The 17,724-nt window shown below is 42.4% G+C and overlaps 1 protein-coding gene across 1 annotated transcript in view; it reads right to left on the minus strand.

Annotated features, from left to right (window-relative positions):
* Positions 1 to 17,724, minus strand: part of LOC138540423 (calcium-activated chloride channel regulator 1-like) — a 493,684-nt gene that overhangs the window by 213,582 nt on the left and 262,378 nt on the right. The window contains exons 6-7 of the mRNA XM_069641684.1: positions 11,452 to 11,679; positions 9,489 to 9,713 (exon numbers count right to left, since the gene is read on the minus strand). Coding sequence (XP_069497785.1) covers positions 9,489 to 9,713; positions 11,452 to 11,679 — 453 coding nt within the window. The remainder of the gene's footprint in view (positions 1 to 9,488; positions 9,714 to 11,451; positions 11,680 to 17,724) is intronic.

The following is a 17,724-nucleotide window of genomic DNA, read 5'->3' on the forward strand; positions in this document are numbered from 1 at the left end:
ATACTTCTGAGGATGATGATGTGATATGGTTTTGCGAGGTGTTCTCCTGAAGTTTGAGATGTTATGCCCAGACTGATTAACTCTCTGGTCATATTACTGTTTCCAAGAATATACAGTATTGAGTTTGTAATCATTTTCTAATTTTTTTTAGACTCTATTTTGTATTTGTACTCTTCTAATTTCAAATTAATCTCATCAAGTGATGATGTTAGTTTTTTTGGTTCAAAAAGTTGATAGGGTAGCCCTTAAACAAATCAGTGCTATGGGAAGGCAAAACAGCCATGATTTCTTCAATTCATGGCTCAATTTACATAACTGGTTCTTCAATAAACCATTAATTCTTTCCACCTCCCTGTTGGCCTGTGGTGGTATACTGAACACAACGTGTGCTTTAACCCAGACAAAGATGTTTTTTTTCTATCAAAGGTTCATTAAAAAAGGGAGTTATCAGAACTCAAACTTTGCATATACCCCACCTTGGAAACCTCCCTAACCAAAACTGATATAGCGAAAATGACTACACCTGTTACGCATATCCACATAATCCATGGAAGTTCTCTGAAGGGCCCTGATGGTCAGGGGAAAGTTCCTTCCAATGCTTCAATGTATTTCCAGGATTGAATTGGTGACAGGTCACATATTTACAAACAAATGTATTCTCCTGTTCTTGTAGGTTGGGAATGAACCAGTCCTCCTGAAGGTCTGCCGCTATTTCTTGTCGAGACGTGTGCAATGGGTGATGCAACCGCTCTAGAGCCACAATAAGTAACTCCAAAGGAATCACTACATTACCCGTGAGCTCCTGTCTTCACAACAAATCTGTGGGTGAGAAGGCACACCCTTGTTTCATCCACAGCTCCTTTTCATTTTGTGGTGCTCTTTCTTGCATTTCTACAATCTGTATTGGGGCCACTGCAGTATAGGAGACTGATAACTGTACCTGTTGGGAATCTATGAATGGCAAATATGCAGCTTCCTTTACCATTCTATCGGCCGCATTATTACCAAGCACAATTAGGTCACTATTGTTAGTATGTGCAGCTACTCAACAACTGCTATTTCATCTGGTAATGCTAATGCATCTATTAATCTGGATTGTAGTACAACATGCTGGACCGGGGACCCATGCGATCTCCTGAAACCTCTTTTCTGCCATCTTGACAACCCTATATGCAATGTGGATGTGACGTACTCCAAGTCAGAATACATAGTGATTGCCTTCTCCATACTTGATCTCAAGCACCTCTATGAGTGCTACCAATTCCGCCGCTTGCGTGGCAAAGTACACTTTGACTTGGTACTCACCATCAAGCCCTCACCTGCCATTCCTGTCCATCTTTCTCCAGTGTCCTGATGAACTGTCGATGAACCATCAGCAAAGAGCACTTCCCCTCCCTCTATTGCATCTTCCTTAACATTCACAATCTCATCTACTTCGTTATCATAGGTTGAACAGTCATGTACAATGTCATCAGGTTTCATTGGTTCAGCTAAGAATGTTTCAGGGTTGACTGTATGGCACCTTACTGGATGTATAGAGGCATTAGACAAGATGACCTCATATCCCAAGGCCCTCTGCATGGTTAGGGTTGATTTGTACTTTTCTAAGATTGAAAAAACTGCATGCTCTACATACTTTATCACCGGACAGCCCACAGTAATAGCTGAGGACCTTTTAATGGCAAAAGCTCACATGGAAAGTGCCTTTGCATAACTGGGTCTAGGAGACCCCTATAATAAGCCAAGGACCTATGACTCAACAAGGTTTTCTGTGTTAGGACTGCCATCATTACCTGCCCATTTGAGTGTGAAACCAGATAAAATAGCTTCTTATTATTTGGAGTCACCAAGACTGGAGCATTGAGGATCATCTCAAACATGCATGCCTTGAAACAAGTTTTCATTTTTTCCATCCATTCAATTAAACCTTTCTCTTTCTGCACTCTCCTGAGCCCTTGTAACAAGTGCATTGAGTAACTAGAGTAGTCAAAGATCCAAGAACAACAATAGTTACAGAGTCCCAAGAACTGCTGCATCTATTTTACGGTTGCTTATCGTGGTGTATTTTGTACTGCAAAAGCTCTCTCGGGCATTACTTTTCTTCCTGCAGGTGATTGCATTTGCCCTAGATACACTACCTCAGTCTGACAATAGTGCAAATTCTCCTTGTCTACTTTATAACCCTCCTCAGCAAGCAGGCTGAGAAGCCTAATTGAATCTCCACAACACTACTCCTCCAAAGTACTAAATATGAGCACATCATGCACATACTGAATCACAGTACTGGGCATGTGTAGATTCCCCAGATCCATTTGAACCACCTGATTAAAAATACCCAGTGACTCATAACAGCCCCGTGGTAATCTTGTATGCTGAAATTGTTGTCCTCTATAGGTAAATGCAGTAAGATTCTTAGAGTCTGGTTGCAAAGGGGCCAAGAAAACTGCAATTTTCAGATCAATCACAGTAAAGTGAGTGGATCCAGAATAGATGTTGCAAAGCATGGTAGCAGGATTCGGGACTACCGGGAACTCTGCTTCAACAATAATATTCAGAGGATGCAAACCTTGTACCATCCTCCAACTGGACCCCTTTGCTTTCTACATGGTACACAGCTGTGTTACATGTGGAGAAAAGGTAGGTTGGATAATACATTGCTTCCACAACACCATAATGGTGTCATAAATCCCTTCTTCCACCTCCCTAGACATACAGTACTGTCTCACACGTGGCAATGTCTCACCAGGCATCCATTTGATCTTTACCACTCCTATGCTTTTGAGTAACCCCACCACATGTGGCTAGACACCTTCTCCAAATCTTCCTTCCAATATGGAGATTTGATTCTAAAAATAGAAATAAAGCCTCATCAGGAGGTTGTCAAATAGCATTACCACTACTCGGACGGTGCTATTAGCGACTGGATCATGACTAGCAGTATAGTTGTAAGTCCCCATTTCCCATTGGGTCAGTTGGATCCAATGGGGGTTTTGGGTGGTATTAGCGCCGGCACAATTACTGTGGCACTAATAGCACCCAAAACGGGCAAAACGTGGAGAATTTTACCTCCAGCCAAAAGCTGAAGGTAAACCCCCAAACTTTTTGCCCAACTCATGATAGGGCCAACCCTTAAATAGAGCGGTAATAGTGTTACTGCTGCATTTAAGGGATAATGCTTAACTCTTGATGAGGCTTATAGTCAGGGGTATCTCCCTATGCTCTATCATTATCTGGCAAGGTATCCCCACTTCAAATATAATTTCTCCTGTGTCCTGTGTACTCGGCATCCTCGAAAAATTGTTTGTCAGACACCTTCCTCAATGATAGTGTTGGATCAATGCACAGAACTGTGCGCCTTTCCTCTCCTTCCTCATCAGTGTCTGAGAGAACCTCCTAGTCCTTTTTAACAGTTATGTCATCTTGAAGCATATTAAGAACTATACCCAGTGCTTTCTCTGGTGACACTGCAGGCCGAAACAAAAACTCTGTTGGTATTCGTAATGCTCTATCCTGAATCCCAGGAACCCGCCCCAACACCACCAATGCTCCATAAAGAAACAAATCTGAATGTACAGGCACCCCCTTTATTGCACTGTCACTATAACATGCTCACAAAGTGCCATAATTCTCACATCATACAAACCTGGGGTCAAAAATACTATACCTTGTTTGGTAAATGCAATCTTCATAGTGAGCTTACACAACAAGTCTCTGCCCAAGAGATTCACTGGAGTATCTGTACAGTACAACAAAGGAGCTCTTAAATCTTGAGTACCTACCTTGATAGTTAAATCCTCAGTCTTTAGAACTAACAGAACAGCCCCAGAAAATACCTGAGTGTCCAGCATTTTAACTGAAAAGGGAAACTTTCCTGATGCAAGATTTAGTTGGCCGTGTATCAACCATAAAGAAAAAAATGTGATTGCCTCTCATTACACCTAACTGGGGTTCCTCTTCCAGATCATCAGTAACAGACAGGACTGGACATGTCAGCGCTCTCTGTGGGATGTCCTAATCTGGGTATGAATTGGTACCCAGAAGCGGGAAAGGGCTCCCCCTCCAAAACAGAAGCTCCTGTGTAATGTGTGACAGTAACTTGAGGCAAAGGATTCCTCTCCCATGGCTGTTCCTGCGCCTGTGCAGACACAACTGAGTGTGGTACATATGTCTGTTCAGCAACATATTCCGGGTTCTGGCCTACCAGTGCTTGCTGCAGTTGCACAGAGCCTGGGATGCAGGGAATAGTTCGGGTCTGCATTTGGGGTATGGGTAACATGCAAACCTACTTGCTGGTCCATTGGGATTAGCACATGGATCATAAAAATATGATGGCCTACTCCGTCAATCCTGTGATAAATGTCCCATTCTCCCACAGGACCAACAATGCAGTGCATATGGTCCTCCAAACTGACCTCCCATTTGCCCACCAAACCAAGGCCTCATTCCTTTAAATCTGCCAAATGCACTCCTCCTCCCCTATAAAAACATCCTCTGCCCCTTGAAAACCCTCCCATGTCTCTGAAATCAAGAGCATATCCATGCATCCATCCATCCATCCACCCACCCGTGTGCCATATTTGTTTCAAATTGTCCCTGCTGTCCCTGTTGCCCTTCGGTGGAGCTTGTAATTATAGCTCCTTCTAAACCTATTTTAGCCAATTTCTTTTGAATCAATTTAGCCTCTGTGTTCAGCACCTGCTACACTACTTCTTTTTCTTTTTCCTGCCTTCTTTTACAATGATGGACTATGTGCACTCGAATTTCTGACCAACCTTTTGTTTCTATTCCTACAACTCCAAATCTTGCTGAACCTCTTTGGGGAGTCATCTTTTTAACATATGATAGAAAATGGCCCATGATTCCCCTGCCTCTGCTCGCCATATCTCCTGAATCTGTTGTATATATGCACCGGGATCATCATCTGCCTTCAAGGTCTGAGCCATGATTGAATTAATATCTGGTGTGTCAGGATAGACAGCTCTTGAAGCTGCCCACACATTTGCCAAGCAATTGTTAGAGGGTGAACCATCATGGTTATTTGTGTTTAGCTGTACCCCTGGATACCCTGCTTTCCTCCAAATGTCATCTGTTTGTTTTCCTATAAGGGCAACAGGCAAGATTTTCATACCTCCCATGGCCAACATTATGTCTGTTTTTTGCTTTTCTAATTCATAAATCCACTTCCCTGCCCCTGCAGTGAGCAAAGGTAGTGACTTCATGAGATTATTCTGGTCCATATGGGGTCAAGGGACATATTGTGCACTACCGAACCCTTTCTGTAGCAATGAAAACTATCTTCCCTCTACCTTTATTGGGGTTTTTCCTGTTACCCATTTACTTTTCACGACTGCTATATGACTACCATGGCGTGTCCTAAGACCCCATGGTTTAATTTCCCTAACTGCTACTTCAGGTGTTGGAGCACCATGCTCTCCCTGTTCTCCTTCTGATCATCAATCCTCCTCATCTCCCTTCCCTACATTCCTTACCTCCTCTATCCATCACAAATCATGGCCCGCTTTACCATGGTGCTCTGTTTCTGGGACTAATGTCTCAAGTTCCCCTTCTTAGGATATATCTCCCTGAAAATAATCCAGCTTTAGGTCTGTTATAACAGCACTGTGAACCTGGAAAAGGAACAGTTCCGACCTCCACTAATCAAATTCTATTCCTGCTGTCCACTTGTCTGCTTCTCCTTGTTCCTCTCTTTCTTGCTGTATTGCTTGTACCCTCTCTATCTCTGCCTGCTGCAGCGCTTCCACCAAATCTATGTGCGCTTGGATCTCCACCATTCGTCTTAATATTTGTTCTATTCTCACCACAAAAGGCGTTGCTTGCCTCCTCCTTGAATTCCCTTGAGTGGAGGATTGAGACAACAGTGGCAAATACATACTGGGAATTAATATATCCCACAGCAAGTAATAAGGGAAAGCAGCCATATGGTGGTGGAGCTGTCAGGATCTCTACAGCCCCCTTCATTTTCTCCCCTTCTCCCATATTACCTTCCTAGACCCTTCCTGTCTCCTCAAACATCCACCACGATTCCAAAATGGTCTGCCTCTTCTCTAATTTCCTACCTTTACACCTAGTTGATAAAAAGGTATACATTTTCTCCAACATCCCCACGTCATGTGTACCTTTTGTTGGGCCATGATCTAAACATTCTGCTCTTAGTTTCTTTTACCCATTCTCTGTGATATTTATAAATGTTGTACTTATAATTTGGAAGCGGCTGATACAGATGATCAGGCTGAGTCTCCGTACCTGCGGCACAACAAAAGATGCAAGAAATTCCAAAAGAAAAGCCAATTTCCTCCACATTTTTCAAGAAACTCTAAAAAATCATTCACCTCTCCCTCACTCCCAATACAATAAACTTCACATGAATCACTCTTACACAAAAGACGGCATATTATCAATAATAAAAACACAATAACATGGTTCCTCATTAATACATCTCGAGTACTGGAGGAGTGGTGTTTTCATACACACTACTTCCTCTTTTCTCTCTCTAACACAATAGCTTTGCCTACACTGCTGTCTTTTCCTGTCTACAGGAATATCTTGTCTCACTACTTTGACTAACCAAGTAAAAATAAAAATGGAAGAAGGGCTTACAAAATATAACAATTCACCCTAACATCACACCCATAAATCAACTCACTCACTTTCATCCAATTTAAAATAACCTTCTGATTCCTAAAAACACCAATTTCACACCCTCTCTGACTCCAATTTAGTTTTAGTTGTGAGGGCAAGCATAGATTTTGGTCACACACAGACTTAAGTGGAACCTACTGACTCAGACTTTCCTTAGTTTCTTTAGGTAGGGAAATCCCACTTTAGCATAGGGCAAGTAAGGCCTTCAACCATCCTGTCATTTAAGTTAATAAAACTACTTTGGTTTGAACTTTGAATCTGTTGTCTATGTCTTGCTTCATAAAGCTTTCACAGCGGTCACCAAATGATGGGACGTGCCTGAACGCTTACAATGCAAAAGTGCTGCTTCCTTGAAGAGACAAATGCACTTCTGTCAGAAAACAGGCTTATTGCATGCTTACGATCGGGAGGGGATAGTCAGTTCCTTACAGCTGAAAAATGAATGCAGTTCCCCAAGCACTACAAAAATAGCAGCTTATGTACAGTTTAAACAATTTACATAATTACAAATATTCTGTTACAAAATAATTTCTTAGCCCCTCATTGGCTCACACTAATACAAATTAACTTAATCTCCCAAACTCTACAATTCCCATTGGATACTTTCATAAATTACACCCCTTTTGTCATGCAATCTTTTTCCAGTGTCAGACATGATGTATGTTCACATGATACATATATTGTTCATAAATACCCAAGTTTATTTTTATTCATACCATGTGACCAAAACCCATTAAATAAGATGGTGATTTGATAGGGCTATTATTCCTTTGAAACAACAATAAATTAAACCTGCTGGCGTCTTTGTATAATTTTTTCGTCATTACCTCATGTAGCCTTACTTGCGACTGCCTTCTCAGACCATATAATCTTTAACCCACAACCTGCTTATCTCCTTTGGAGCCCATTAAACCCCAGGCCAGCATGTGGTTTATTAACTAACCCTTCCTTCACCCTTCCTTGCAAGAAACCTACAGGCACCCAAGAAAATTGCCTCTTATATCTACAATTAGTACCCGGCGAGAGTCAAGCAGAATGCAACACACATTCTGATTGGCTCTCGCCGGGTCATTACCCGGCCGAGAATCCCTCGATTCTTGGCCGGGATTCCAGCCGCCTTGTCCACGGGGAGGGCCATGGCAGCCCCTTAGCCAATGAGGAGGCTCGAAGCGGGGTCATCCCTGCTCTGAGCCTCCCCATGGCTGAGAAGCTGCCTTCGCCCACCGCCGGGCCTCAGGTAAGGGTTTTATTTTAAGTTTTTTTCTTCCCCTTTCCTCCCACCTCCCTGCCCACCCCACTTACCGTCTGCCTCCATTGTCCAGCATGGCAGCCTCCAGCCGTGTGGAGGCGCAAAGCGGGGCCATCCCCGCTCCTCGCCTCAACATCGCTGGAGGCTACAATCGTCCCCTGCCGAGGATTCTGGTGCGTCTTTTTTTTCTCCCCCCTCTCAAGCCCACTTACCTTCTTCTCTGTCGTCTTTCAGGAGCGGACATGCTTGGAACACTTCCGTTCCCAGCGGGTCTGCTCCCGATGGCCGCCATGGAAAGGGAAAACTGACTCCGTTTTCCCTTTCCGGCGGCCATTTTCTTGGTCTTTTTTTTTTGTTTTTCTGTTCCGAAATGCTGCAGCTTTTCTGGACAGAAAAAAACTGCTTTTAATGCCCCGGTCACGCAGATCTTGCGGGCTGAGGTACTAATAGCAATATGCCCCTGCCGCTCGGGGCATATTGCTTAATTCAAAGTGTGCAAAGCTTTCCGCTTTGTGCCTTTAAGTGCTACAAATAGTACATCACGCAATTCATTGTGCAGTCTACTAATAATGTTACTACCTACTGTAAATGTAATCCTTAAATAGAAAGTAAAACTCCAATCCTCTAACTACATTGAATCACATGCTTTAGTGGCTACATCGCCTTTCAACTTTACTGCACAAGGTAAATCTCTTTCCATCATTGGGGCTAAAAATGTCTTCCCAACAGTTTCTTTTTGTTATATTGAAAGAAAAAACACCATTAGCACCCATGTAGGAATCAACACTGGTGCTAGGATGAGGAGAAGGAGGAGAGGGGAAGTTAAGGGTGTGCTGGCTAATCAAGTCACTCTGAACTTGGGCTTGTACTTTACAATACAGCTCGCGTTCCGAACATCCTGATTGGGCAGCACCTATCCCAGGGTGCTAATGGATATTAGCATAGCAAAGTCATTATTGACCTCCTCTAAGCCAATCTGAATTTTCAGAGTGCAGTCAATAACTACTGGTATTGACTGTGTTCTGAAAATTCCAACTTCAAAAGCAGACAGGGAAAAAACTATGCAATTTCCAGGCAAGATTTCATTTAACGAAACACTGTCTGTCTGGGAGGATCTTTCTCTTCAATGGAACAACCTATTTAACACAGTAAAGAGAAAGCTAAAATATGTGAACATGCTTTCACTTTGTTATAGAGAAACGGTTTACTTTTACTTGACATCTAATGCATTCTCATGTTAAAAGCTTTTCAGTTCAACCAGGTTTGCAATTAAAATGCTCAATGTATGAAGACAACCATCTTTTTTAAAATATTACAAAATAAAAAAGCACATTTAATTTATTAACACAGTTAGTGTGTTTATTTTTCTCATGGTCAAACAACGTTTTCTGCTTTACAACCACAACTCCAAAGCATGTATTGCTGTTACCAGTATGTGCTAATAGTCTTATAGGTTTTAGGAGAGGTCATTATCATTTGCGATAATGAAGCCCCACAAGTTAGGGCCCGTGGCAAACCATCAAAATGACCCCTTCCTCGGTCTTCAATGCTATAATCGTGCACTCACTTCACACTTTACCTGAAAAGCAGACCGCAGTCCTTCGCAGATGCTTGATCCTCCGTTGGCCGTAGTTGGCAAATATGAAGAAAGTTGCTTCCGGACATTCTCGTCACTTATAAGTGTGAGTGGAGTTTGGATTTCTGCCTGGTCAGCAAATGTGACAATACCAACATACGAGCCCAGTTCAACTAGGAGTAGCAGAAAAACCTCTGCGGCCTGGCGCATGCGGCTGATGCGATGACCCTGATGAACGAAAGACACAACTACTGTGAGGATCTTCCATTAAATGGACAGAACATTATTATTATTACTAATGATCATATTGTTCATATTAGCATTACTACTATTATGATTAGCATTAGCAGGTTTACGTGGTTAAAACAGAAGTAGGATTACTATTATATTTTGTTATTTACATCATTTCATTAGTGTACATTAAGTGTAAAAAAATATAGTCCACTTTCATATAGCAAAAGCAAAGTGCAACATACTGTACTATTGCTATTTATTGAACTGGGTACAGCACACTAAGAGAGTGTTTTGATGGGAATAGCAGAGAATGCCTAATCACTTGTTGAAAGGAAGCAATGTGTCCTTTTTTCTTCTTTGTATTGTTTGTAACTCATTATATGCGAAGCCGCTGAGTAGTATTTGAAGCAGTTTTTCTTTGACTAAATTGCACATCGGAGAGTAAGATTGGTTTACAATGTTCACTTGTACATTGTGCAGGTTCAGACTGAGTCATACAATTGGTTCAGGTACCAATGAAAAAGTGACCATAGTCGCAAAATGGAATTCATTTCTTTTGTTTGAGTACCAAAGAGAGAGTTCTGGGGTAAAATGTGCTGGTAATTTTGCATTTTAAAGAGCATTTGTCCCGTATCACTGGTCAAACCTACTAGCTGAACAGTGAAGTAATTGATCAAACTATGCCATTTTCATAGAAAACTGGCCAACTTTGACATAACTGGCCCATACTAGCATTTTGAGCAGGTGCTTTGGGCATTACCCTATAGGCCCGTCTAGGCTGGTATTAAGTTCATCTGAGAAAAGAATGTTGGTTTGCATAATGTTCTCTATTTGTAACTTCAATAAAAAAAACATGTGAGTGTAAGTATAGACAGAGAAAAAGAAAATGGAAAATGCTTTTGGTGCCCACAATCTAAGAATGTTCTGCAACATGCAGGCACAATTGAGGAAATCTATAATACAAAGGCTGGATTCTTCGGGGCTACATCTTCTAAAATGCAGGCAGGATTGGAGCCCTAATCTGACGTGCATGCGCAAATAGAAAAGGGTTGTTCCATGCAGGAACACCACTTTTCTTAAAAGCACCATATTCTGTTAAACTAAGAATGTGGCGGCTGGGTGTTAAAACTTAGGCTGTGATGCCCATTTGCCTGCTTTATCCCTTGACAACGACCCTAATGGTCATGAATATTTCAAGGCTTACATAGGAAGGGCATTCTCGTTTGCAGAGCCCTTCTTTTGCATGTCAAAAAGATAAAAAAGGAGCAAAAGAAAATACGGCACTTATGAGGTGTCGTTAACAGTTAACATCGTTAACATTTCTACACAAGTTTTTCCATTAAACACTAGGATTTTCCAGGGATAGCAACACCAGACTTTAATAAGAAAAGGGGCAGACTTTTCAGAAATCCTTGTAGTGAGACTGGTGCACTGGTTTCTCCCACAGCAAAAGATGTGATGAGCTTTTGCAGGTGAAAGCGCAACAGCACCTCTCCAATCCTTCCACCCACGGCAAAATGGTGGGTCTCGTAACTGGAGAGGAACATTTGGGTTTTCCACTCCAGTTTTTTCCCAAAGCTCAGGATCTGGCTCGCAAGAGTGAGACCATTCCATGCGTGACACACACATTCTGATAAGGAATGCTAAACATCTGTAAGTGGTATCCGTTGGACTGCTTCATTCCCAGTCACTTAGAGAACAGACCCAAGAGTAAGTGAAATATTTAGTCTACCTTATTCATGAACTCGGAGACATCGAGGAGCAAGCAGATGACTCGGTCTCCGGCCTTTAGAATGGAAAAAGATGGAGGAGGCGGGAGGTGTGTGCCACTCATCGCAGGAGTGAGTCGATAATCTTCAGATCCCATGATGACTTTCCATGTGCTTTGGTAGTCGCACAATTGGTTTTGCATGTGTGGGGCTTCAGGATCATGAGTGGTTTCATTACAAAAGTCAACTACCTGCAAAAACAACACACAGAAACATTATAAAATGCAGTGACCAAACACACCTCTACATTTTTGTTGGGATCACCTGCTACACATGATGTTGAGAGCACCTGCACCCAGAAAAGGGCCCTTTTCTGATCATAGGCAAGTGTGGCCATTTGTTACTGTGTGGTTTCCCACCCTTTTCATCAATGTGATTTGCTAATCTGTCCGATCTTTTAATGTGAAACAAAGTAATTCATACTTTGAAGAATAAGATGTGAGTGCGACATTGGACAGCAAAGCTCATTTTCCCCTTGCAATATTAAAGATCAGAAACATGAATCCCTCTTCCCCCACTCTCTAACACTTCTATGGGCCTCATTATGACCTTGGCGGTAGCCGTGCCGGTAAAAATGGCACGGCTGCCCCCGGACTAATTCTTTTCCAGCTCCCGGCCATGGGGACTTACCGGGGCATTACAGCCCCGGCGGTCCCTGTAATTCCCCATTGCTGGGCACTGGAAAACAATTACTCCCCATTCCCATTCAAGTCCCATTGGACTCAATGGGAATGGGGAGGACGGTAGCACCGGCACCATTCAGAATGGTGCCGGTGCTACCGTAAAGGTCTGTGAACGGGTGCCATTCCACCCACCAGGTAAGACCTTGCGGGGGGCAGTAAGGCACCTGCATGCAGAACTCTGAGTATGCCGGTCCGGTAACGCACCGCTGTTACAGGACTGGCATGCTCATAATGAGGCCCTATGTCTTGTTATTCTGTAGCTTGTTTCACAAGTCGAAACTCAGGAATTCAGTAACAGGTTCATTTGTGAAAGGTGATGATGACTTACATGGCAAAGATGGCCCGATGTCAAAATGTTGGCCGCAAAATTGTTCACGGTTAAATTGTTAAAATACCTAGCAAAATTATTGTGTAATTGGGTCCCTATATTCGGTTCCTTAGAGAATGTTTCTATTCTCACACTGTCATCCCCTACTGAGCCCCTCATCCATGTTTTCATTCCATGCTCTCAAAGTACCCACTAATCAGTGACTTTTAGTCTCCTGTTCTCACGATCCGTTGTGTGGCAGAGGAGTCGCAGGAGGCTGGCACTGCTTTGCACAGCATATGCCACTTGAGAACCTATGTATTGCAGTATGTCGACCAATTTCTTACCGAGGGCTTGGCTGTAGGTGACCTTCACCCCCTCTAATTCAAACCACTAAACCTGTATAGCATTGAAGGGGAGGAAGCGCTTGGGTGCTTTTGGGGGGGCATCCTATTGAGGTCAGGATGATAATTGGTTTGCTAGGAGGGTGAACATGCATACGAAGGAGGACAGCACCACCAGAATTGAAAAGTATGCTCCTGTGGCAGGAGGACTGAAATGGGGGTGAAGCCAGCTCATCAAACTAATTGTTTCACTGCAGGTGGATGGGAGCATGTGGTTCAAATTTAAAAGATCCAAACACTGATCACTGAGGATAAAATTCACACAGCAGGGAGCAGGCCTAGTCAGAAAATGTGTCTTTTTCGTTTTTGATTCTACATTTCCACTGCCTCCTTTTCTCCCTCATCACTTCCCTTTACTTGCTCTCTCTCCACATTCTCTAAATTCTTGACACACCCTCCTCTGTTCTTTCTATCCATCCCCAGTCATGTCACCCTTCCCTTTCTCCCTCTTTTGGATGTCCAGTTTCTACTCTTGCTCACTGATTCACACTCCGTTGTGTGCTCTCATATTACCTCTTGCATTGTTTATCACTTTCCTCCTTCATTCCATTAATATTTAGTGCCCTCTGTCTTTGTCACTCTTTCCTCTTCTTTCTCTATCACTCCTGTTCCTCCCATACTGACTTTACATTGTACTTAGTTTCTTACCTTTATCCCTACCTTTCTCTCGGCTCTCCCTTTCATACAATTTCTTGGTTCTCCCTCACATGACACAGATAGCACAGATAACAGTTTTGAAAACCTTTATTAAAATATCAGGATGGTTGTAACGCCTATCTTATCCTATAACTATGGTGGGCATTTCCCTACCTACCAAAACTAAGGAACATCTATGTCCAGAAGTCCAAAGCAAAAGTCTGTCCGTGTCAAAATCTATGCTTGTCCTCACTTCCAATAAATGTAGTGCAGGGATGTTCTAACTCAAAATAGTGTCCAAAGAGCAATCTCTAGCTCCCTTCGCCAAGTTCAGGATACAGTTTTAAAAAATCAATGTTCTCAAAAGGAGCTAGGCTCCCTTCCCCAGATTTTAAGCCTGTATTCACAACACAATGATCCCAAGGTAATGTTTCCAAGAAGCTCAGGATTCCCTTCCCCAAGCTTAAAACCGTGGCTTGTAACACAATGTTGTAGCAAAGGCATAGAGTTCCTCCCCCAAGCCTCAGGTGCTGGTTCACAACCAAAACAAAAGTTCCAAAAGATAATGTTCCCAAGAAGCCTAGGTCTTCCTACCCCAAGCTTAGTGTAGAGAAGGAGCCAAGTACCCCCACCTCAAGCATCTTGCCCATATTGTCTATACGTTGGGAACCAGAGTTTGAGACACGTGCAGTACCAGTAAAAATACTGATAACAAGGAGAATCCTGGAGGCATGGTTCCCATTGAGAAAGCCTTAACTACATACAAGACAGTATGATGGCCACTTGAATGAAATCTCAGAATAAGCAGGACCAATGAAGGAAAGAGCAGATTGGTGACGTCAAACAAAGCCAGACTAATGTATATGGAAGATATGCAGAGACAAGAGAAGTGAATATAGTCTATAAGGCAGCAAGACAGTATCAAGATAAGTGACATCTCGGGCTCGAGATGAAGAAACTTATGCTACAGAATCGATGAAGATATCAAGTCATTTTACACATGTACAGATGCAAAGAAACGCAAGCAGACAAAGTATTCTTGAGGCTAGCTATGTGATGAATAGATCGCGGCATGCACCAACATATACATATATAGGAATAAAGTAAAGAATGGATGTTTCCAATATGTGTTTTAGCAGAGCTGGACTAGAAAAGGAAGGACGTTTCCAGTATGTCACAGTTGAAAAACAACAAAATTACAGAAGTGAATCTCAGAAAGGCGAGGCTGGATCAGGTTAATAAATGAGTACCAACTTCGTTTGGGTGATAAATGTACTAAATATGTTCTAAGTACAGTGCTTTGGTGAATTTGCTGTATAAATAACTAATCATTATCAGCTCTGCATGTGTCTGTCTCTTTAGCTCTCTCCCTCCCTCTCATCTGTCTTTCTATAAACATTTTTTCTCCCCTCCCTCTTTCTCTTCCCCACTATCTACCACTGTCTCCCCACTCCACTCATTCAGTCTATTGCTTCCCTCACAGTCACATTCTCTTGCCTTGTACCAGCTCCTTCAAATGATATCTCCTGTCTCATTATTAATTTCCCACCTGTTCAGGTTCATCTGTCTCAGTCACTCTGTTTCTCTGTCTCTCTGTCTCTCGCTCTCTGTCTCTCTTTCTCCGCCACTCCTTCCTTAGTCTGGCGCTCTGTCTCCCATGACCTCTCATCCTGTCTTTTGCTCTCTATAGCCCCTCTTTCTCTGTCTCGATCTCTTTCGCTACCAAGTCCTTCGCCCCTTGCATGTCTGTGGCTTCATGATTTTGGTTCTGTTTCTCCCACATTTGTATGTGCTACTGATTCAAACACATGCCTCTGTCCCTTTACTTGTATCTTGCTCTGCTCTTTCTCCTCCTCCCACCCCCTTTCCAATTTGTTTTGTCTCCCTTCCATTTTTAGTTTGTCCTATGTGGTTGCGCTTAAGCGCCACCTATAAGTCAAAACTATTGCATTGCAGTAGGCACAAAGAGATTTTGGGTGTTGCTTGGTTATTTCCCCACATGTTGACTGCCGATGACCATGCTAGTGCTTATGGTAATTCTCACCCACTACCTGCACCTCCCCACTCAAAAAACACCCAGCTGGGATCGCTTTGTGCTTCCTCTAACAAGTAGCAATATCAAGCTTTAGTAAGACGTGTTTTTCTTCAAATCCATGACTGCTGAGAATGAATGGCTTAATTGCAGCTTCAATGGCTACTGGTGTAATAGAAATGTCTTAACCTAGTGTGATTTTGATTTTGATTTTGGTTATTTCTAAACGCGCACCAGGCAGACCAAACTGCATTCGGGGGCAGTTGTTAACTAAGAATTGACATTTAGAATTAACATTTAGCTGTGGGGGGCTATATTTGCCCTATAGTTCACTTGAATAGGTAGGTTTTCAATTATTTCCTGAAACCCTCTAGAGACTTGCATGATCGTATGGCGACGGGTAGTTCGTTCCATACTTTTGGGCCAGATACAGAAAACCTCCTATCGCCTTTCGAGGTGCATTTGGTCCGTGGAACATCCACCAAAAGTTTATCTCCTGACCGGAGATCTCTAGTTGGTTGATGATGGTGAATTTTTGTGGTCAGGTATCTGGATGCAATTTTATAGTAGCACTTACACATGAGGCTGTAAGTGACTCCAATAAAGCAATCCCACTAAGACAGTGCCTTGTCTGGGATGCCCAAAGGAAGCCCTTATTTATATATTTTTATGGCAAGTTATAATCTGGATGATGAACCCTTGTATAACACCCCTCTCTTAGAATCCCACTTGACCCCACTGAGCCAAGAAGTAGGCTTGTTTTGCAAATTTAAAAGGTTTATTTGAAAAAATTAAACAATATATATATATATCACACTTTTATAATAAATTAATAATTGATATCACACTTATGAATATAATGTTGATCAACAATGGGTAATCTGACACTAGCACACTTCTTTACAATCAATGAGGAGTTGGTATAGGATGGATAAGGCAGTGAAAATACTTTTATGGTTTCAAGGGAAAAGCAATGAGGAATGAGATGCAGTACAGAAATAACTTGATATGATTTTAGCAAAAGATAATATAATCACTTTTTCTTTGGCAATTCACCCCCCCCCCTATGCAATGTAAGAAATGGAAGGAGAGCACACAGTCTTCAAGAATCCCAACAAAATGCAATACGAAACACAGTTCCCCCCTAGCAAGCTTAGAGAAAAACAGGTATGATTTTAAAACACAGGCCCAAAATGTTTTGAATGTGATGACAATGAAGTGAGAAATGTGCTAAAAATGCTTTTAATTCCCTCTAGTGGTTCAGGGTGGGTGATATCTAGTTTACATTAGTTCAGGCTCACTTTAGCAATGCTCTATGAGTAACCAGCAGGTTAAAACGAATTTTAACAAAGGAAAGCAAGAAGCTGCTGATTTTTACACGTGGCTGAAATTGTGCAAAATGTCAAATCGCGGCAAATTTAATCGCGTGCGTCGAGCGTAATTACAGAGGCACTATAAGGAGTAGGAAGTTCTATGTTCCTTAGAAAGCCTAGAATCTTAGCTTTAAGATGAAAGTTAAATTCCGTTCCTAGCACAAACGGTTCCGGAGATACGGACGATTTTGTGAAAGTAGTTTTTCGGATTTGAAATGTAAAAGTTCAAAATGACAGGTGACAGTTTTCAGCTTTAAAAAGGACAGAATGACACACACGATTCCTATGAGGTAGTTCTAAATAGGTTAAAATAGTTTTAATTAGATTATTTTAAACTAAGAGATTAGTCTGGCACAGTCCTAGAGTACTCACGCTATCTTTTTGAAATAAGCCGTCAAGGTCTGGTCAGGTTGGACGGGACTTCCGGCGGGTGGTTCTGAAGTCCCGGCTACCTGGGTCAGCTCTGCTCTCTGGGTCTGTCAAGCACCGGTTCTGCTCACAACACTGCACAGTTCTGGTCTCTCTGGATCTCTGGATGTGAATTCTGAAGTCTCCCGGCAAAGCGTCCCACAAGAAAGTGGAAAGTGAATGTCCACACCTGTCCTGCACTGTCTGCTTTTATGTTTTGAGAAAGTGGGTGTGTGCGTGGCATAACTGAGCCTGCAACTCTCTACTTGTCATTGGCCCAATTCTCCCCTCTCCCATGATTGGGGGAAGGAAATGGATTGTCATCATGATGAGGTCTGTTTATGTGTCAGAGGATCCTGCCCTGGTCAATTTGCCCACAAATCTATATTTGAT

Source organism: Ambystoma mexicanum, chromosome 1q, assembly GCF_040938575.1.
Source record: "Ambystoma mexicanum isolate Mex_15411 chromosome 1q, UKY_AmexF1_1, whole genome shotgun sequence".
Lineage (NCBI taxonomy): Eukaryota > Metazoa > Chordata > Amphibia > Caudata > Ambystomatidae > Ambystoma > Ambystoma mexicanum.